At 47.2% G+C, this 16,024-nt stretch overlaps 1 protein-coding gene across 11 annotated transcripts in view; it reads left to right on the top strand.

Moving 5' to 3' along the window:
- The first annotated feature begins 2,736 nt into the window (after nucleotides 1-2,736).
- SYT17 (synaptotagmin 17) overlaps nucleotides 2,737-16,024 on the top strand; it is a 108,830-nt gene continuing 95,542 nt past the window's right edge. For 4 of the 11 annotated variants that reach the window (XM_078381247.1, XM_078381246.1, XM_078381253.1 and 1 more), the window contains exon 1: nucleotides 3,096-3,374. In XM_078381247.1, the coding sequence (XP_078237373.1) occupies nucleotides 3,233-3,374 (142 nt within the window). In that variant the 5' untranslated portion in view covers nucleotides 3,096-3,232. Of the gene's footprint in view, nucleotides 3,375-5,185; nucleotides 5,345-8,764; nucleotides 8,864-16,024 lie in introns of those variants that run through there. The other 7 variants (XM_078381249.1, XM_078381254.1, XM_078381248.1 and 4 more) reach the window with 6 other exon arrangements.

Consider the following 16,024-nt stretch of genomic DNA (forward strand, 5'->3'; position numbering starts at 1 on the left):
GCAGCTGTGGAAAACAAACCTTGGGCACATCCAGATGGGAGAAGGTGGAGTAGGCTGCTTCGCTCTTAAAAAGTTCTTATCTTTAGTGCAGTCTATTTTATCTTGGATTTAGATGATCTTTCCTTTCATAGGTTAAGGTAAAGGTTCCCCTTGACAATTTTTGTCCAATCGTGTTCGACTCTAGGGGGCGGTGCTCATCCCCGTATCCAAGCCATAGAGCCAGCGTTTTGTCCGAAGACAATCTTCCGTGGTCACATGGCCAGTGCGACGTAAACACGGAACGCTGTTACCTTCCCACCGAGGTGGTCCCTATTTATCTACTTGCATTTGCATGCTTTCGAACCGCTAGGTTGGCGGGAGCTGGGACAAGTGACGGGCACTCACTCCGTCGTGTGGATTCGATCTTACGACTGCTTGGTCTTCTGACCCTGCAGCACAGGCTTCTGCGGTTTAGCCCACAGCGCCACCACGTCCCTTTCCTTTCATACTTCCCTATAAATCTTTTTTCAATAAATTTAGCACAGCAAAGGCGGAAGATGGTGCAGTCACCAAATACAGGCATTGCACTGTGAATATACTTGGGGGTTGTGTGGAAATGTCACAGACTACACCTCTTGGATTTAATGGCCTTTTGCCCCACTGTTGTTGTGACAGCCTTCTGCCCCACAACTCATTATATTTTCTTTGTATTGATCATCTGCCCACAGAGAATAGCATTTTGTGGACCTAAGGTAGGCTGCGGAAGCTTCTGCCATCAGACTGCTGCATCCATGCATGCTACTTGAAAGTGAACTTTCTGGAATTGGTCAAAATGTTCGTTTTGTGTTTGACTGGTTTAGCCTACAACTATCAGAATTCCTTCTCCAACCAGGAGATGATGGGCTGGAGCAATGATTAGGAAAATCTTTTAGTCCAAACATGTTCCCAAAGTGGTAGTCCAAAGTTGTGGTCCAAAGAAGCAACTCATCCAAGCAATGTTTCTTACTTAATAAACGCCTCATAGTTTAAGACTGAGTTACTAGGACTGCCCCTTTCCTTATGTCAGTGGTTCCATGTTCTTGGTTTAAAATTCCCAGAAGCCTTCACCACTAGCTGTGCTAGCCAGGATTTCTGGGAGTTGTAGTCCAAGCACATCTGGGGACCCAAGGCTGAGAAACATGTAGCGTCCATACAGATCATATTTATTTATTTATTTATTTATTTATTTATTTATTTATTTATTTGTTTGTTTGTTTGTTTATTTATTTATTTATTTATTTATTTATTTATTTATTTATTTATTTATTTATTCGATTTATATCCCGCCCATCTGGTATATTCTACCACTCTGGGCGACTTACAGAATATCAAAACAATTAAAAAACATACAAATATTAGCATACAACAATAACAAATAGTGCAGGGATAAATAAATAATAAATAGCAAAGCAAAAGAAATCAGTAGTTGACAGGAGGGAAGGCCTTGATGTACATTCATGTTTTCAGCTGGCATTTGAAAGTACCCAAGCATAGGGGCCTCGCGAATCTCTGGAGGAAGGTTGTTCCAAAGGCGAGGAGCCACCGCTGAGAAGGCCCGGCTTCGAGTCTTTTCCCTCCGGGCCTCCCTCGGCGTCAGGCTCCTTAGCCTCACCTCCTGACTCGTGTGGGTGATCCGAGTAGATCTTGGTGGGAGTAGGCGCTTCGCCAAGTATCGAGGTCCTAAACCATTTAGGGCCTTATAGGAAAGCATTAGAACTTTGAATTCAATGCGGAAACGGATGGGCAGCCAGTGCAGCATGGCCAGAACAGGAGAAATATGTTGGTGTTTTCTCACTCCAGTAAGGAGTTTGGCCACCGCATTCTGCACCACTTGAAGTTTCCGCATCAGCTTCAAAGGAAGCCCCACGTAGAGCGCGTTACAGTAGTCTAATCTAGAAATTACGAGCGCAAGTACTAAGGTAGTGAGCGCCCCCATGTCTAGGTAAGGTCGCAGCCGGGCAATCCGCCAAAGGTGGAAAAAGGCGGTGCGAACTACCGACGCCACCTAGGTTTCCATGGCGAGCGTCGGGTCCAGGTGTACTCCCAGGCTGCGAACCCCACTCTTAGCAGCCAGGGTCAGCTCATAAACTGGGTGCCCCGGTATCTTCCTCTATCTGGGGCCACCTTCACAGTTATTTTATTTTGCAATTCAAATTGTTCCCTTGGACCACTTGTTTGCTCTCTTTCTATACGATGTCTTCATCTTGCTGGGCTGATTTTTATTACCTGCTGCCTTATATGTGTGCACATTGACATCTGTTCCTTAGCTCTTACGTTTTGCATGTCTTCCATTCGAATGATATATTTCTGACTATTTTTGAGGTTTTTCATTTTGGAATTTATGTGTCTGGTTTTTAGATCTTTGATTGGTGTCCCTGTGTGAGTGTTTCTCTTGAGGGAGCCCTTCCTTCAGTGTTTGCTTGCCTTTCTATAGACCTCATGCCCTGATCACTCTCAGTCAGCTGTATTATGATGAACATTTTCTGCAAGAGCCAGTTTTTCCACCTGTGTGGTTGTTGATAATTCCCTTTTAAAAAAAAATTCCTCGCACTGGCTTTTATGCAGGGACTCTCCTACGTGTTGCTATTTGGCAACTTCTCCATCTGCTGACAGACAGATGGATGCTTCCGCTTCCAGGAGATGCTTCCTCCAGATTACATCACTGGGGTTTTTAATTGATTATTATTAATGAAAAAAGAATTAAGCAAAAATGCACTGAGAGAAAAGAACCCAAGTCACTAAAAATGCACAAGATGCTGATAGCCAGCTCCTGCATAACTAAGCTGGGGAAATTTGTCACTTGCCAAACACAAGAAAGAAGAGAAGAGCAAATATATATAAATAAAGCATGCCAGTGAGTGACAGGCTAAGGGGGAGAAGCCTCTCCTTCCCAGAGAAGAAAGCTGCGAGTCTGGCATGGCAGGCAATGAATATGAGGAGAAAAAAACCATGAGTCTAAATTCAAGTGTGAGAAGAAATCTGGAGAAGCGAACAGGAAGGGACACCAAACAGCTGATGCCTGAATGTGAGTGTCTGAGAGCCCAGAAGAGTGTGTGCACAAGCGTGTAAGAGAGAGAGAGAGAGAGAATGTGTGGGAGTGCGGCCATGTGCAGAAAAGTGTGAGAGTGTGTGAATGTGCATACATGCACATGAGTTATATGAGCAAGGGGGTTTAAGTGTGCATGTGAGATAGAGAGGGAGAGAGAGGGAGAGAATGGGACAAAAGAAGGGACAATCAACCTCGGGGAACAAGCAGGCCGCTTCTGTGCTGATCGTGGAGGGCGAAAAGGAGGGACGACATGGTCGGAACACGCCAGGAACTCGTACAAAGTCTGCTGAAGATGGCATATATAGAGGTAGGTCCTGAAAAGGAACGGGTGGGAATGGAATCTGAAAAGGGGGAGCAGGGAATTAGGGGGGCTTAGAAGTGGCTGATTGGGAGCACACAAGCAAGTTGTGTATTCATGCAGAACAGTGGTGGCACTCCAGATGCTCGGCTGTCGCTTCCACCCTCCTTCACCATTAGCCATGTCAGCTAAGGCTGATGATGGAAGCTGTAGTCCATGGGTAGCTCAGTGATTTAGGTATCTGTCTGTGGAGCCAGAGGCAGGGAGTTTGACTCCCCACCGAGCCCCCTAAGAGGCTGGACTTGATGATCCATAGGTTCCCTTCCAGCTCTGCTGTCCTCAGATTAATAGAATAGAATAGAATAGAATAGAATAGAATAGAATAGAATAGAATAGAATAGAATAGAATAGAATAGAATAGAATAGAATAGAATATAACATAAACTCATTCCTTGTGACGCACAAGGGATGGTCTTATGCTTCTTCAGTGGCTTATTTCTGTCTGTTTTGCTGCTTCGGGTCTTTGAAATGGGCTGCAGATGTGTTTGAGGAAAGTTTCTTTCCTTCTCAGCAAAGCACATCATCCACAAGTGGGCATTCAGGATTGCCCACAGTTTCTACAGTTCTTCTTGTAGGAACAGTTGGCTTAACAAGACTAACAAGGCTGCTTCTGGGCGGCTGGTGGCTTCATTAGGGAGAGTGAACAGGAGACTCGACCGCTCTGCAAATGGAGCAGGAAGGATTTTGACACCCAGGGTGCCAAGGGCTAGGTGGCATCCAGTTATGACCAAAGGGTGCACACCTGAAAGCCCTACCAAAATGAATAGGATTCCATGGACCCTGTTCTCTCTCAGCCCCAGTCTTGAGAATCTTCAGCCAAGGGTGGTGGTGATAACTGCGGCAGACCAGACCCAAAAAGTTTTCCTACCAAGGAGAAAAACGAGATGTCCCTTCCATTCAGCACTGGCAACGGGACAGTGCCCAACCCTGTGCGTGCGCCATGCAGCATCCGCCTCCCGAGGCAACGGCCTCATGTTGCCAGAAGGTAGGGCTGCCCCTGGCGACCTTTCCTCACTCTTCCGCTTGAAAGGCTGTTTAAAGAGAGAGTCCTGGAGTTGCTGAGAACTCCTGCCATTTGTTTCCAGGTCTGGGGAGGAGGGGAGGGCAGGCAGAAGGCTCTGCGCTTGATCCCTAAAACTTCCAGGTAGATCTTGCAAAAGGTTGCGTGGAGAAAAGGAGGTTGCTGTCTCGGGTTTTGGTGACTACCATGCCCAAGTTACAACTATGCTGCCTGGGCAATTCTGGTTGTTGTAGTCCAAATAAAGCCCTCTCAAATCTTTACACCTCAAGAGGAGAAGAACCACCAAACAGTAGGTTGATAATCACGCGCTAGATCAAAAGTGAGGGATCTCTTCCAGCCAGAGGGCCAGATTCCATTGCAGAGAAGCTGAGGCAGGATTGTGTTCCAGGGGCGGTCTGGGCTGAAGACAAACGGACGGGACCCAAATACTGATCTGTTCTAGTTTAAGCCCTTGGGGCCAATGCCTAAGCCATACAGAGGTGTTTCTCTCTCAAGAAATGAGGGGGAGAACTGTACCAGAGATGGGAAACCACCACCAGAGATGGCCTCATGCAGAAAGCCTCGTGGCTACCTGGGGGACCCCTAGAAGCTCACAGAAGCATCCCAGCTGGGCTGGCTTTGGTCCTGGGACTTGTAGTTCTCCATCCCTGGACTCATGATCTGACTCCATACGGCAGATTTATGTTTTGCTGCGTGCGAGAGTGTATATGTCTGTGTGTGTGTGTGCACACGTGAGAGAGAGAGAGAAAGAGAGAATTCAGAAAGACAAAGTGTACGCATGCTCGGTCTGGCAAAAGGCATTTAGCCAGGCTGAAGCAGCATGCTAATTTCCTGCCTCCACCCTAGTTTCTGGGACAGATCTCCCTAGATGTCTTCAGTGTTTGAGAGAGCTGGAATTGTGAGTACTGACTGCGATTAAGAAGAACATGAAACTGTTTTCTAGAGGGTAGAATTGGGACGGGTGGGTTGCATCGCTGTTCAGTAAATCAGTATTTTTGTAGGTGTGGGAAGGAACAAGTGCTTTTCTTTTGCCTCTGGTACGCGTTGGCTCTTCTCTCCACTAACCCTCCAGGCTCTTCCTCTCCCTAAATGCATCTGCCTGCAAGTGAGAGAGAGGCAATCTGCTCATGTTCAGAGGTTATGCTGGGAGAAGAGTGGGATAGGCTGAGCATGACCCTTCCAAGCTGGAGATCCTGAATCCAGTCTTCAGCATTTCCAGATAGGATTGTGGGGGCGGGGTGGGGCAGGGGGAACCAAAACTGAAAAAAAAAAACCTGTTGAAACAAAAATTCCCGGAGAACTGGCAGTGAATCAATGTAAACTGACTCTCTCCAGAAAAATGTCCTTCAGATCTGTTGAAGGTTCTGTTGGCTGGGGATGATGAGATCTGTAGTCTGCCACACCCAGAGGGCACTGTGTTGGGGAAGGCTTGTGTAAACATGGTTGAGATTTTGGTTTGATCAGGAAGTTTCTGATGCATTTCCCTAGTGGAAAATTCAAAATACATCTAACTTAATGTAAGGGAGCCCTGCCAAAATGAATAAGACTTACTTTTGAGTTGGCATGCATGATTGTGCTTCATTGGCCCAACATGTTTCAGTTGTAATGATCAGTCAAGGTGTTTTCCACAAGTGATTCCTGCATGGCTTTTATCATTTTATGATGATGCTGTTATTATACAGTATATTAATGTTTTGATGTGTAAACATCATGGGAGTGCTGCTTAGACAAGAAGCTGTATAGAAATGCTTAAAATAAATAATTTCCAAAGTGCTTGCAGTAGGGGGAAAAACAGCTTTTCTTGTGCCAGAATAAATGTGTTCATCTGTAAGAGGCCACAAGGCCTTTTATTTTTAAAACAAATAAGATGCAGCTATCTAATTAACCTGCAACAACTTTTCTGTTATCCTTAAGCCTGAAAAACAGAGCGGAGGCGAATAAACATTATATTGTCTGGCACAAATATAAATTTTGCCCATATTTCAGCAAAAACTTCTGCAGAAGTTGAAATCCCTTCATAACGATAGTTTTGTTGTTTTCCAAATAATCTTGTGCCGTTCTTCAAAGATATATACGGCTAAATCTAATTGTTACTCCAAAGAGAGTCATCAGATCAACTGCTTGAATGGCAAACCAACCGTTGTGTATACAAGTGTATACAATCCAGTAGGTCTACTCTGTCTCAGACCCATGGCTAAGTCATAAATGTCCTATTTTTGTATTGGTAATGAATGTGCCCCCCTCACAGTGGAATTCTGTGCATGTAGAGTAAACCCTCCTGAGGTCTGTGGCACATGGCCCTGCGTTATGGGCTCACAGCCTTCATAACGAAGGCGTTATTAAAACTGGGATAACCCGAGCTGGACTCGAAAACCTTTCCCCTGCCAGGTGTTTGGACTACAATTCCCAAAATCCTTTCCCACTAAGTGGGGCTTCTGGGATCTGAAAGCTAAGAGCCTGGATGTTTCCTAAGCCAGAGTTAGAGAGTTGCTTGGAGTGTGAATGTTCCTCTCAATTTTCAGGGTTTTGCCTACCTAGAAAGTCCCAGACAGTGCTAATGCAGCTAGTGGTTGCACAGATGTGATTTCTAACCAAAAGTCACGCCCGATGGGTGTGACAGCATAATATAGTAACTTAAAGCAATTCCTAATCGATGGCAGATGTGATGACTTGCCTAACAAGGGTGGTAGGGAGGGCTGCCATGGATGGACCTGGGTGTGTCCCAAACCATCCATGAGAAGAACTTTTCAGCAAATGTGTATGACTGGCATGTAATAACGGGGAGTCATATTACCATTCATGTTGCACTGGTTAACCTGCAGTCCTGCAGCCAAGACTCTGCTCCTCACCTGAGTTTGAGGGAGCCAGCTCAGGGTTGACTCAGCCTTCCCTCTTTCCAAGGTCTCAAAATTGAATTACCCAGCCTGCTGGGTAAGGGGAAGTGTTGTTTGAATACTTATGTCATAAACTGTCCAGAGAGTGCTTTGAGCACGATGGGGCAGCATATAAACCACACACTTTAATGTGTATGAATAATATACAGTATGAAGCCCATTTCACACAGTGGGAACTTGGAAAAGTCGCTTTTTTCGACTATAATGTCCATCATAACTAGCAAAAAAAATTCCAGTTAAAATTATTTCAGAGCAGCAGCCCCAAATCCTTTGCATACAAGCAACCGCAAATAAGCAAGCTTTTAAAGGCTCCACTTTGAAATTCTCTTATTTATCCATTGGGCTCTGAAGCCTAATGCTATAATCAGGTCTGGTTGTTGTTGTTTAGTTGTTAAGTCGTGTCTGATTCTTCACGACCCCATCCATGGACCAGAGCACACCAGGCCAGGCTACTAGGGAAACCATAGCTTTGACTATGTGGACCTTTGTTGGCAAGGTGGTGGTGTCTGGTAGGCAATTCGAAGTCTTTTTTAAAAAAACAAACAATTCTGATGTGTGTGTGTTTCTGTCTTTCTGAAACTCCATCGGCAAGTGGAGTCGCACCCACTTCCTCAGCCCTCCAGCTGGGTTGAAGCCCCACTCCCTTTACCGCCCCCCTCCCCGCCAGTTAGTTGCCCGGGGGAGGCCAGGAGTTGGTGGCAGCCTCTGCCCTCTCCGGAGGACAACAGGTCGGGAGCCCTTCCCAAACCGGGCTCCCCCTACCGGTCACTCCCGACACGGTCAGTACTGTACAGGGGCGGCGTGTGCGCCTCCGACCCCATTTGCGGTTCCCGGGCTCCCCCTAGTGGCGAGAACAGCAGCAGCAGCAGCAAGCTCTGGGCAAGCCCTTTCAGGTCCCCGCACGTCTGTATCCGCCTTCTTCCTGCCACAGGTTGCATCGTTGGCGGGGAGACCACCCGCCGTCCCCTTTTGCCTATTTTCTCAGGTGATGCCCGTGGCTGCTTCCTGGCATGGAGAAGTGCTGTTTCCTAAAAGTCATTATCACTCCCCCCTCTTTTTTTTTTTGCTTACAATTGGGGAGCTCAAGAGATGCCCTCGAGGCGGGAGGAGGGAAGAGCCGGTCAGGGCCAGACCCGCTGGGGAGGGGGGGGGAGCTTTTGTCCAGAAAGGCGGCGCGGGCGGGGAGAGGGAAGGAAGCCGCCGCCGCCGCCGCCGCCGCGGCCCCCAAGTCCCGGGGGAGAGCCTCGCGGCGGCTCTGGCGTCCGCGCCTCTGTCCCGACCGGGCAGGGAAGGGGCAGGGAAGGCGGAGGCGCCGCCCGAGGCGCTCGGGGGGGGGGGAGCGAGCCGGGCTCCCTCCGGCCGGCAGCGCTCATTGAGCAGCCCGGGCACGTCGGGCGCGCTCCCGCCGAGGAGGCCAGACGCCCTCCCTCCCTCCCTCTCGCCGGCCGGTGGTGGTGGTGGTGCCGCTGCTGGGCGGGAGCCTCCTCTGGCCAGGCACCCCGAGGAAGATGGCGTACCTGCAGGTAGGGGCTGAGGCGCCCCCGGGGGTGGCCCGGGCGAGCGGGAGGGGGGCGGCGGCGGGGACCGGTCGCCAGGTGAAAAAGAGGCCGGCGTCTCTTTTTGGAGCCCCGAGGGTGGTCGACCTGCTGCGCTCCCAGCAAGGGAGGGCACCACCACCGCCACCACCAGCATCCCCAGCACGCACACACACACCCCCCCGCCCCACCCGCCCAGCCCCGGGTTTGCTCAGGGAAACTTGAGGGAGTTTGGCGAGTTGAGGGCTTTCCTCTGGCGCGGGAGGAGAAGGGGCCACCTGTAGCCCCGCCGGCCTCTCGGGGTCTTTCCGGCGGGTCGTCCTTCCTCTTTCGCCGGGCAGGCAGAGCCCCCCCCCCGCCGCCCGCCTCGCCTCTTGCCCGGGCGCCCTGGGCGGGGGTCGGTGCGTGGCCGCTTCGCCCCGGGGCCTCTTGGAGGTTAAATGGCGTGGCTGCGCAAGGAGGAGAAGGAGAAGGAGGAGAAGGGGAGAGGGCTGGGAGGACGCGGGGAGGGGGCTTAACCTGCGGGCGGCTCCGAGAGAAAAGGGCCCGCGTTCTTGGGGAAAGAAGGGCATGTGCGTGTGTGTGCGCGCACGCGTGTCTAAAATGGCATTCTGGCCCCGAATGCAGACTTGGACAGAGCGGGAGTGGCCTTTGAACGATGCAGGAGTAGAGGCTTGGGACAAGGCTGCTGAATTAAGCCCAAATCCCCACCATCATCGGGACTTTCTTTTAAGGCACGAAATTATGCCCAAGGTCCCGGAGGGGGGTGGGTGGGTTAGGAGGAGAAGAGAAGAAGAGGGAGGAGAAGAGGAGGAGAAGAGGGATGGGGAAAAGGAAGCAAGGAAAACGCGAAAACAGACCAGATTTTAAAAGACTTTTATGTCCCCGTAATAAATGCCATTTTAAAACGTATATGGAAGATGCTAGAGGAAGCAGAGAGAGAAAACAAAACAGCGACTGGTAGTGACGGCAGGATAAGCAAAGGATCTCCAGTTCTCCCTCCCCGCTTCCAACCCTGTTCTGGTCCCTTGCTATGATGATGATTGGCAGCTCAGTTTGGTAAGGGTGCCATTTGTTTATTGCTGTATTATGCTGGCCGCCTTCTTCCACCTAAGTCAAGGCAACATGTGTGGCCCATTTATTCTAACAACAACCCTGCCAGGTAAATGATGCTATAAGACTTAATCCCGTCCAGAGGAGAATCAAGGACCCCTGGGGTGGGGCTGTGGATAGAATGGTGGGCGAGGGCTTTGGAGACCAGGATTCAAACCCACTTGGCCGTAGAAACTCACAGGTGGTCGTGGAACTGACAAAACCCCTCCCAACACTGCTCACTTACCTTGAAAAGCCCTATAGAGTCACTATAAGTGGGTTCCAACTTGACTGCAGATAATTAACTAGAGCCAGAGGAGCTGGAAGTTATAGAAGAGTAAAGTTGGAGGAGACACCTGTTGTTCACCTGGTCCACCCCTCCTGATGGGGGGCCAAGTCCACGGCTAAAACATCCTGCGTCCAGCCTTGGTTTCAGAACCTTCATAAAAGAAGGTCCGCTGAGTTAATGCAGCCCATTATCAAACAGCATTTATTGTGAGGAAGCTCTTCTTTATAACTTTATTCCTGGTATTTTGTTGGAAACAAAGCCCAGACAAGATGGAGGTCCTCCGGGTGGGTCCCCCTGCTATCTGCTGTTTGGGTGCCTCCCTTTCCTTTGATGGGGCTACTCTGGCCGCGAAGGATGAGAGGTGCCCGCTTGGGAGTTCTGCAGGAGCCAGCGCTGGCCATGGAGACCCAGACAGGGCTATGATCCACCTGGCAGATTGCCCAGCTACGCCCCTACCGTGACCCTGAGACCCTCACTGTGTTGGTCCATGCACTGGTAGTCTCAAGAAGAGATTAACTGTCACACTGTCTATGTGGGGCTACTCATGAGGCGGGTACAGAAATTCCAGCAGGTCCACGACATGGTGGCCAGGCCTCCTAAGTGGAGCCAACAGAGACCAACGTATTTCCCTGATTTTGGCCCCCTGACCGTAGTGGCCTGCCTATTTCCATCCCAGCTTCAGGGTGTTGGTTCATTTCGTTTTGTTTAGTCGTTTAGTCGTGTCCGACTCTTCGTGACCCCATGGACCAGAGCACGCCAGGCTCTCCTATCTTCCACTGCCTCCCGGAGTTGGGTCAGAATCATGTTGGTTTCTTCGGTGACACTGTCCAACCATCTCATCCTCTGTCGTCCCCTTCTCCTCTTGCCTTCACACTTTCCCAACATTAAGGTCTTTTCCAGGGAGTCTTATCTTCTCATGAGATGGCCAAAGTACTGGAGCCTCAGCTTCAGGATCTGTCCTTCCAGTGAGCACTCAGGGTTGATTTCCTTTAGAATTGATAGGTTTGTTCTCCTTGCAGTCCAGGGGATTCTCAAGAGTCTCCTCCAGCACCACAATTCAAAAGCATCAATTCTTCGGCGGTCTGCTTTCTTTATGGTCCAGCTCTCACTTCCATACATCACTACAGGAAAAACCATAGCTTTGACTATTCGGACTTTTGTGGGCAAGGTGATGTCTCTGCTTAACCTACAAAGCCCTAAATGAGTTGGGATCTCCATATCTGGCAAAACCCCTATTCTCCACTGGGACTACATGCCCTGCCCATTCCTCCCAGGCAGGACGGCTGAAGATGTTGGTCCCAAGAAAAGGCCCACGAAGAAAAAAGATATCGGTCCCATGAAGGCCCACTCCACAGGTGAGGAGTGGACCTTCTTGGCTGTCACTCCTCACCTGTGGAGTCAGTTACCAACCACTGTTATTCTGACCCCTTCAAGAAACAACTCAAGATTTGGTGATTTCAGCAGACGTTTCAAAATATTCCCTCTACAGAGCTCACCTAAACTGCTGCTATGGCTGAAATACTATAAAAATACTGCCAATTAAATGTTTAGTTATTTACTGTGTTATAGTATGTATTTTAATGGTTTATTATTTCTGTTATATACATTGTAGATGTATCATTTTGTGATTCATGATTATTAATTTGATTTTTTGTTTTGTTTTTTATGTTGTAAACTGCTCAAAGTGGCCTTTAGCTAGATGGGAGGTATATAAATCAAATAAATAAATAAATAAAATAATAAACTTGTGAGTCAAGGCTTGTCGGCCAATACTAACACAAGTCACACTGATTTTTGTACTAGATTTGGCACAGAGGGACTGACCTGAGATAAGGATGGGAAGAACAAGACCAGTTATCCTGATGTTGATTAGAATGCAAATTCTGCCAAATTTGGCTCTTCTAAGAAATTCCTGTCTTTTGTTGATGATCACTTTCTCCTACAACAAACGGAGAAAGAAACTAGAGGAGTAGCTATCCTGGACTTGGTTCTAACCAACAGAATGACTTGGTGGAAGAATTGGCAGTAAGGGGAACTCTGGGAGAAAGTGATTATGTTCTACTTGTGTTGTAGATTTCAAAGGGAACAAAAGCACATGCTGGATTTTAAGAAGGCCAGTTTTGATAAACTCAGAACAGTGATAAGATCCTATGACAAGAGAACAGGGAAAGGAGTACAATAAGGATGGGAATTTCTTAAAAAGGAATTTCTGTAGGAACAACTAGATACATTTCCAACAAGAAAAAAGGGTGGAAGACAGAAAAAAGTGGCTTCACAATCGTCTCAGAGCTGGAAAATAAAAAGGAGAAGTGGAGGTAAGGCGAGACCAGGCTACAAAGGAGGAATATAGACAAGTGGCAAAGAATTGTAGAGATGGCCTTAGGAAGGCAAAAACTGAGAAGACGTTGAGGTTAGCAAGAAATGCTAAAAGCGGCGAAAAAGCATTCTTCAGCTACATGCATAGCAAAAGAAAGAGAAAAGAAGTAGTGGCTCAACTGGGGTGGGAAAAAATGATAGCAGATGACAAAGAAAAGATAGAAATTCTCAATTCCCACTTTAGCTCATTCTTTCCCCAAAACAGTCTATGGCCCTCCAGACAAATGTGAAGTACTAATTGAGGATACAAGATGGGATTGCAGCTTCAGATTGATAAACAGGTTGTCAATAAATACTGTATTGCTTTGAACAAGTTCAAATCTCCAGGGACAGATGAACTGCATCCAAGAGTACTAAAGGGAACGGACTGAAGAACTCTCATAACCGTTATCCATTCTTTCTTGAAATCATGGGAAATGGGTGAGGTGCCAGAGGATTGGAGGAGGACTGATGTTGTCCCTGTGTTCAAAAAGGAGGAACCCGGGAACTACACACCAGTCATCTTGGCATTGATCCCAGGGAAAATTCTGGAGCAGATTATAAAGTGGCCTCACTGCAAGCATCTTCAGGACAATGCCATATTAAGTAGAAGCCAACATGGATTTGTCAAGAAGAACGCCTACCAGACCAATCCTATCTCATTTTTTGATTGGATAACCTCCCTGGTAGACTGTCAGAATGTCATAAATGAAATATATCTTGACTTCAGCAAAGCCTTTGACAAAGTGCTCTATGTTATTCTGATTAGCAAACTAATTAGGTGTAGAGTGGATAGAACATCCTTATTATTTCATTTAAGTTAGTTTAATTTGGAACACTTTGTTATACAGTACTATGCGTATGTTTTATTGTCTTTTGAACCACCCAGAGTGATTGCTGGTCAGATAGCTGATATAAAAATTGAATAAATAAAATAAACAAACACCTGTCAGGTGGATACACAGTTGGTTGCAGAATTGTACTCAGAGAGTTCTTATCCATGAATGGTTCCTTCTCAAACTGGGAGGAGATAACAAGTGAGATATCACAAGACTTAGTCCTAGGCCCTGTGCTCTTCAACATTTTTTCCATACTTTATTATGTGGTTGAATTAAAACAATACGGCAATAAGAACAAAATACCTAGTAGTTATTAAAACATTTTTATTAATGACGTGGATGAGGGAGTGCAGGGAATGCTCGTCAGATTTGCAGATAACACAAAATTGGATGGAACAGCTAATACCCTGGAAGAAAGAAACAGTATTCAAAATTATCTTGATAGGTTTCAGCACTGGGCTGAAAACAACAGAATGGAATTTAAAAGGGATAAGTCAAAGTTCTACACCCAGGGGAAAAACCAGTGCACAGTTACAAGATGGGGATATTTGTCTCTGTAATACTAGGAGTAAGAAAGATGCTGGATTTGTTGTAGATCAGTAGTTGGAAATGAACCAATAGTGTGATCTGGCTGCAGAAAAGGCTGTTTTAAGTGGGATTAACAGAAGTAGACTCCAGATCTTATGAAATACTACTTCTTGTCTATTTGAAACTGGTCCAATTGAGCACTTTGTCCAATTGTGGACACAACATTTTAAGCAGGGTGCTGACAAACTGGAACAAGTTCAGAGGAGGGCAACAGGGTTGGTCAGAGGTCTGGAAACCAAGAGTGCAGGACGTGTAATAATGGTTTCAAATTACAGGAAGCTTGCTTTTGGTTGAATATCATGGAAACCTTCCTATCTGTTAAAGCAGCATGACAGTAGGACTAATTACTGTACTATGGGAGGTGGTGACTGCTCCATTGCTGGAGGTGTTCAAGAAAAAATTGTCTGGGAGTTATTCTTTGATTTGTATTCCTGCATTGAGTAGGGAGTTGGATTTGAAGGCTTTATAGGCCCCTTTCAACTCAATTATTCCATGGGTCTATAATCTACTTGTAGACTTCTCAGCAAAGTACTACTCCAGTCAAATGATGCAGAGCTGAAATGAAGACAGCCAGGGAAGATGGGAGAGGAAACCAGGATGGATGAGGTGGTTGTGTGACAAGACAACCAAGGGCTCAGCTTGGTTCTGTTTCTCTGAAGAAATTCCTGACCTCATAACCCTTAAACCCTTAAATAGTCATACAATAAATACTGTATTTGAACAAGTTCAGATCTCCAGGGACAGATGAACTGCATCCAAGAGTCTAGCCGTGGGACAGGCTGGCTGTGCCAATGATGCAAAGGTTAAGATGTGTGTTATTACACCAAAGAGCATTTGAGTGTCCAGGGCTCCAAACACAGATGCCCTAGTCATGTTTAGAACAAGCTAGGGTCAGAACCGTACTTTCCCAGACTACAGTTTACGTGATTTTTCCAACAAGTGTGCTGGCTGGAAAATTCGAGGAAAAGTACCTTTTCCAGCCTCTGGATTTGAAGAGGGGCAGACAGAGTTTCTAGCTAAACTTGAGGCCCAGACGTCTCTGTCTTATCTCTCCCCCCCCCACGAATCACTGCAGTGTGAGGCTGAGTATTTATTTTGTTATACAGTGGTGCCTTGCATTGCGACGTTAATTCGTTCTGCAAAAATCGCTGCAGAACGAAAACGTCGCAATGCGAAATAAAAAACCCCATAGAAACGCATTAAAACCTGATTAATGCGTTCCTATGGGCTTAGAACTCACAGTTCAGCAAAGATCCTCCATAGCGTGGCTATTTCCGCTGCCTGGTAAGTGAGGAATCCATCCCAGAAAACAGCGGGCGGCCATTTTGTTTACCCAGTGGCCATTTTGAAACCGCCGATCAGCTGTTAAAAAATCATCGCTTTGCGATGCTCAGTTCCCGAAGCAGGGAACCTGCCCCCTGGCCACCGAAGCAGGGAACCGATCATCGCAAAGGGAAATTCCCCCATAGGGAACATCGTTTTGCGATCGCAAAAATGTCGTAAAGCGATTTCATCGCAAAACGGAGCGCTCGCTAAGTGAGACACCACTGTATTTACAGCCCACTTGATGCACCTAAAGCTTACAGTTGTTTTATTAGATGAATCACTGATGCTGAATCCTGGCTGTTCTGCTGAATGCCAACTGCCAGAGAGCAAAAAATTGGAATGATTTGTTGACTTTGGCCTCTGGCCTGGCTTTGGTTTCCAGGAAGCAAAAGGACATAAAAAGATGCTTGTATTGGGATCGCTAGTTTATCCATCTCGTTCAGGGGCCTTCCAGATGTTGGTAGATGTCAATTTCTAGAAGCTCCTGCCAGTGTAGACAATGAAAAGGGATTATGGCAGCTGTCGTCCAGGAACATGAGGAAGCCCACAGTCTTCTATGCCGTCTCTGTGATTTGGGAAGTACTAGTCCCCAAAAAAGAGAGACTTTTCCAAGCTGTTTCATTCAAACCAGTATTGTTTTCCACCTTTGCAGGCAGAAAT

This window comes from Pogona vitticeps, chromosome 13 (genome assembly GCF_051106095.1).
Source record: "Pogona vitticeps strain Pit_001003342236 chromosome 13, PviZW2.1, whole genome shotgun sequence".
Taxonomy (NCBI): domain Eukaryota; kingdom Metazoa; phylum Chordata; class Lepidosauria; order Squamata; family Agamidae; genus Pogona; species Pogona vitticeps.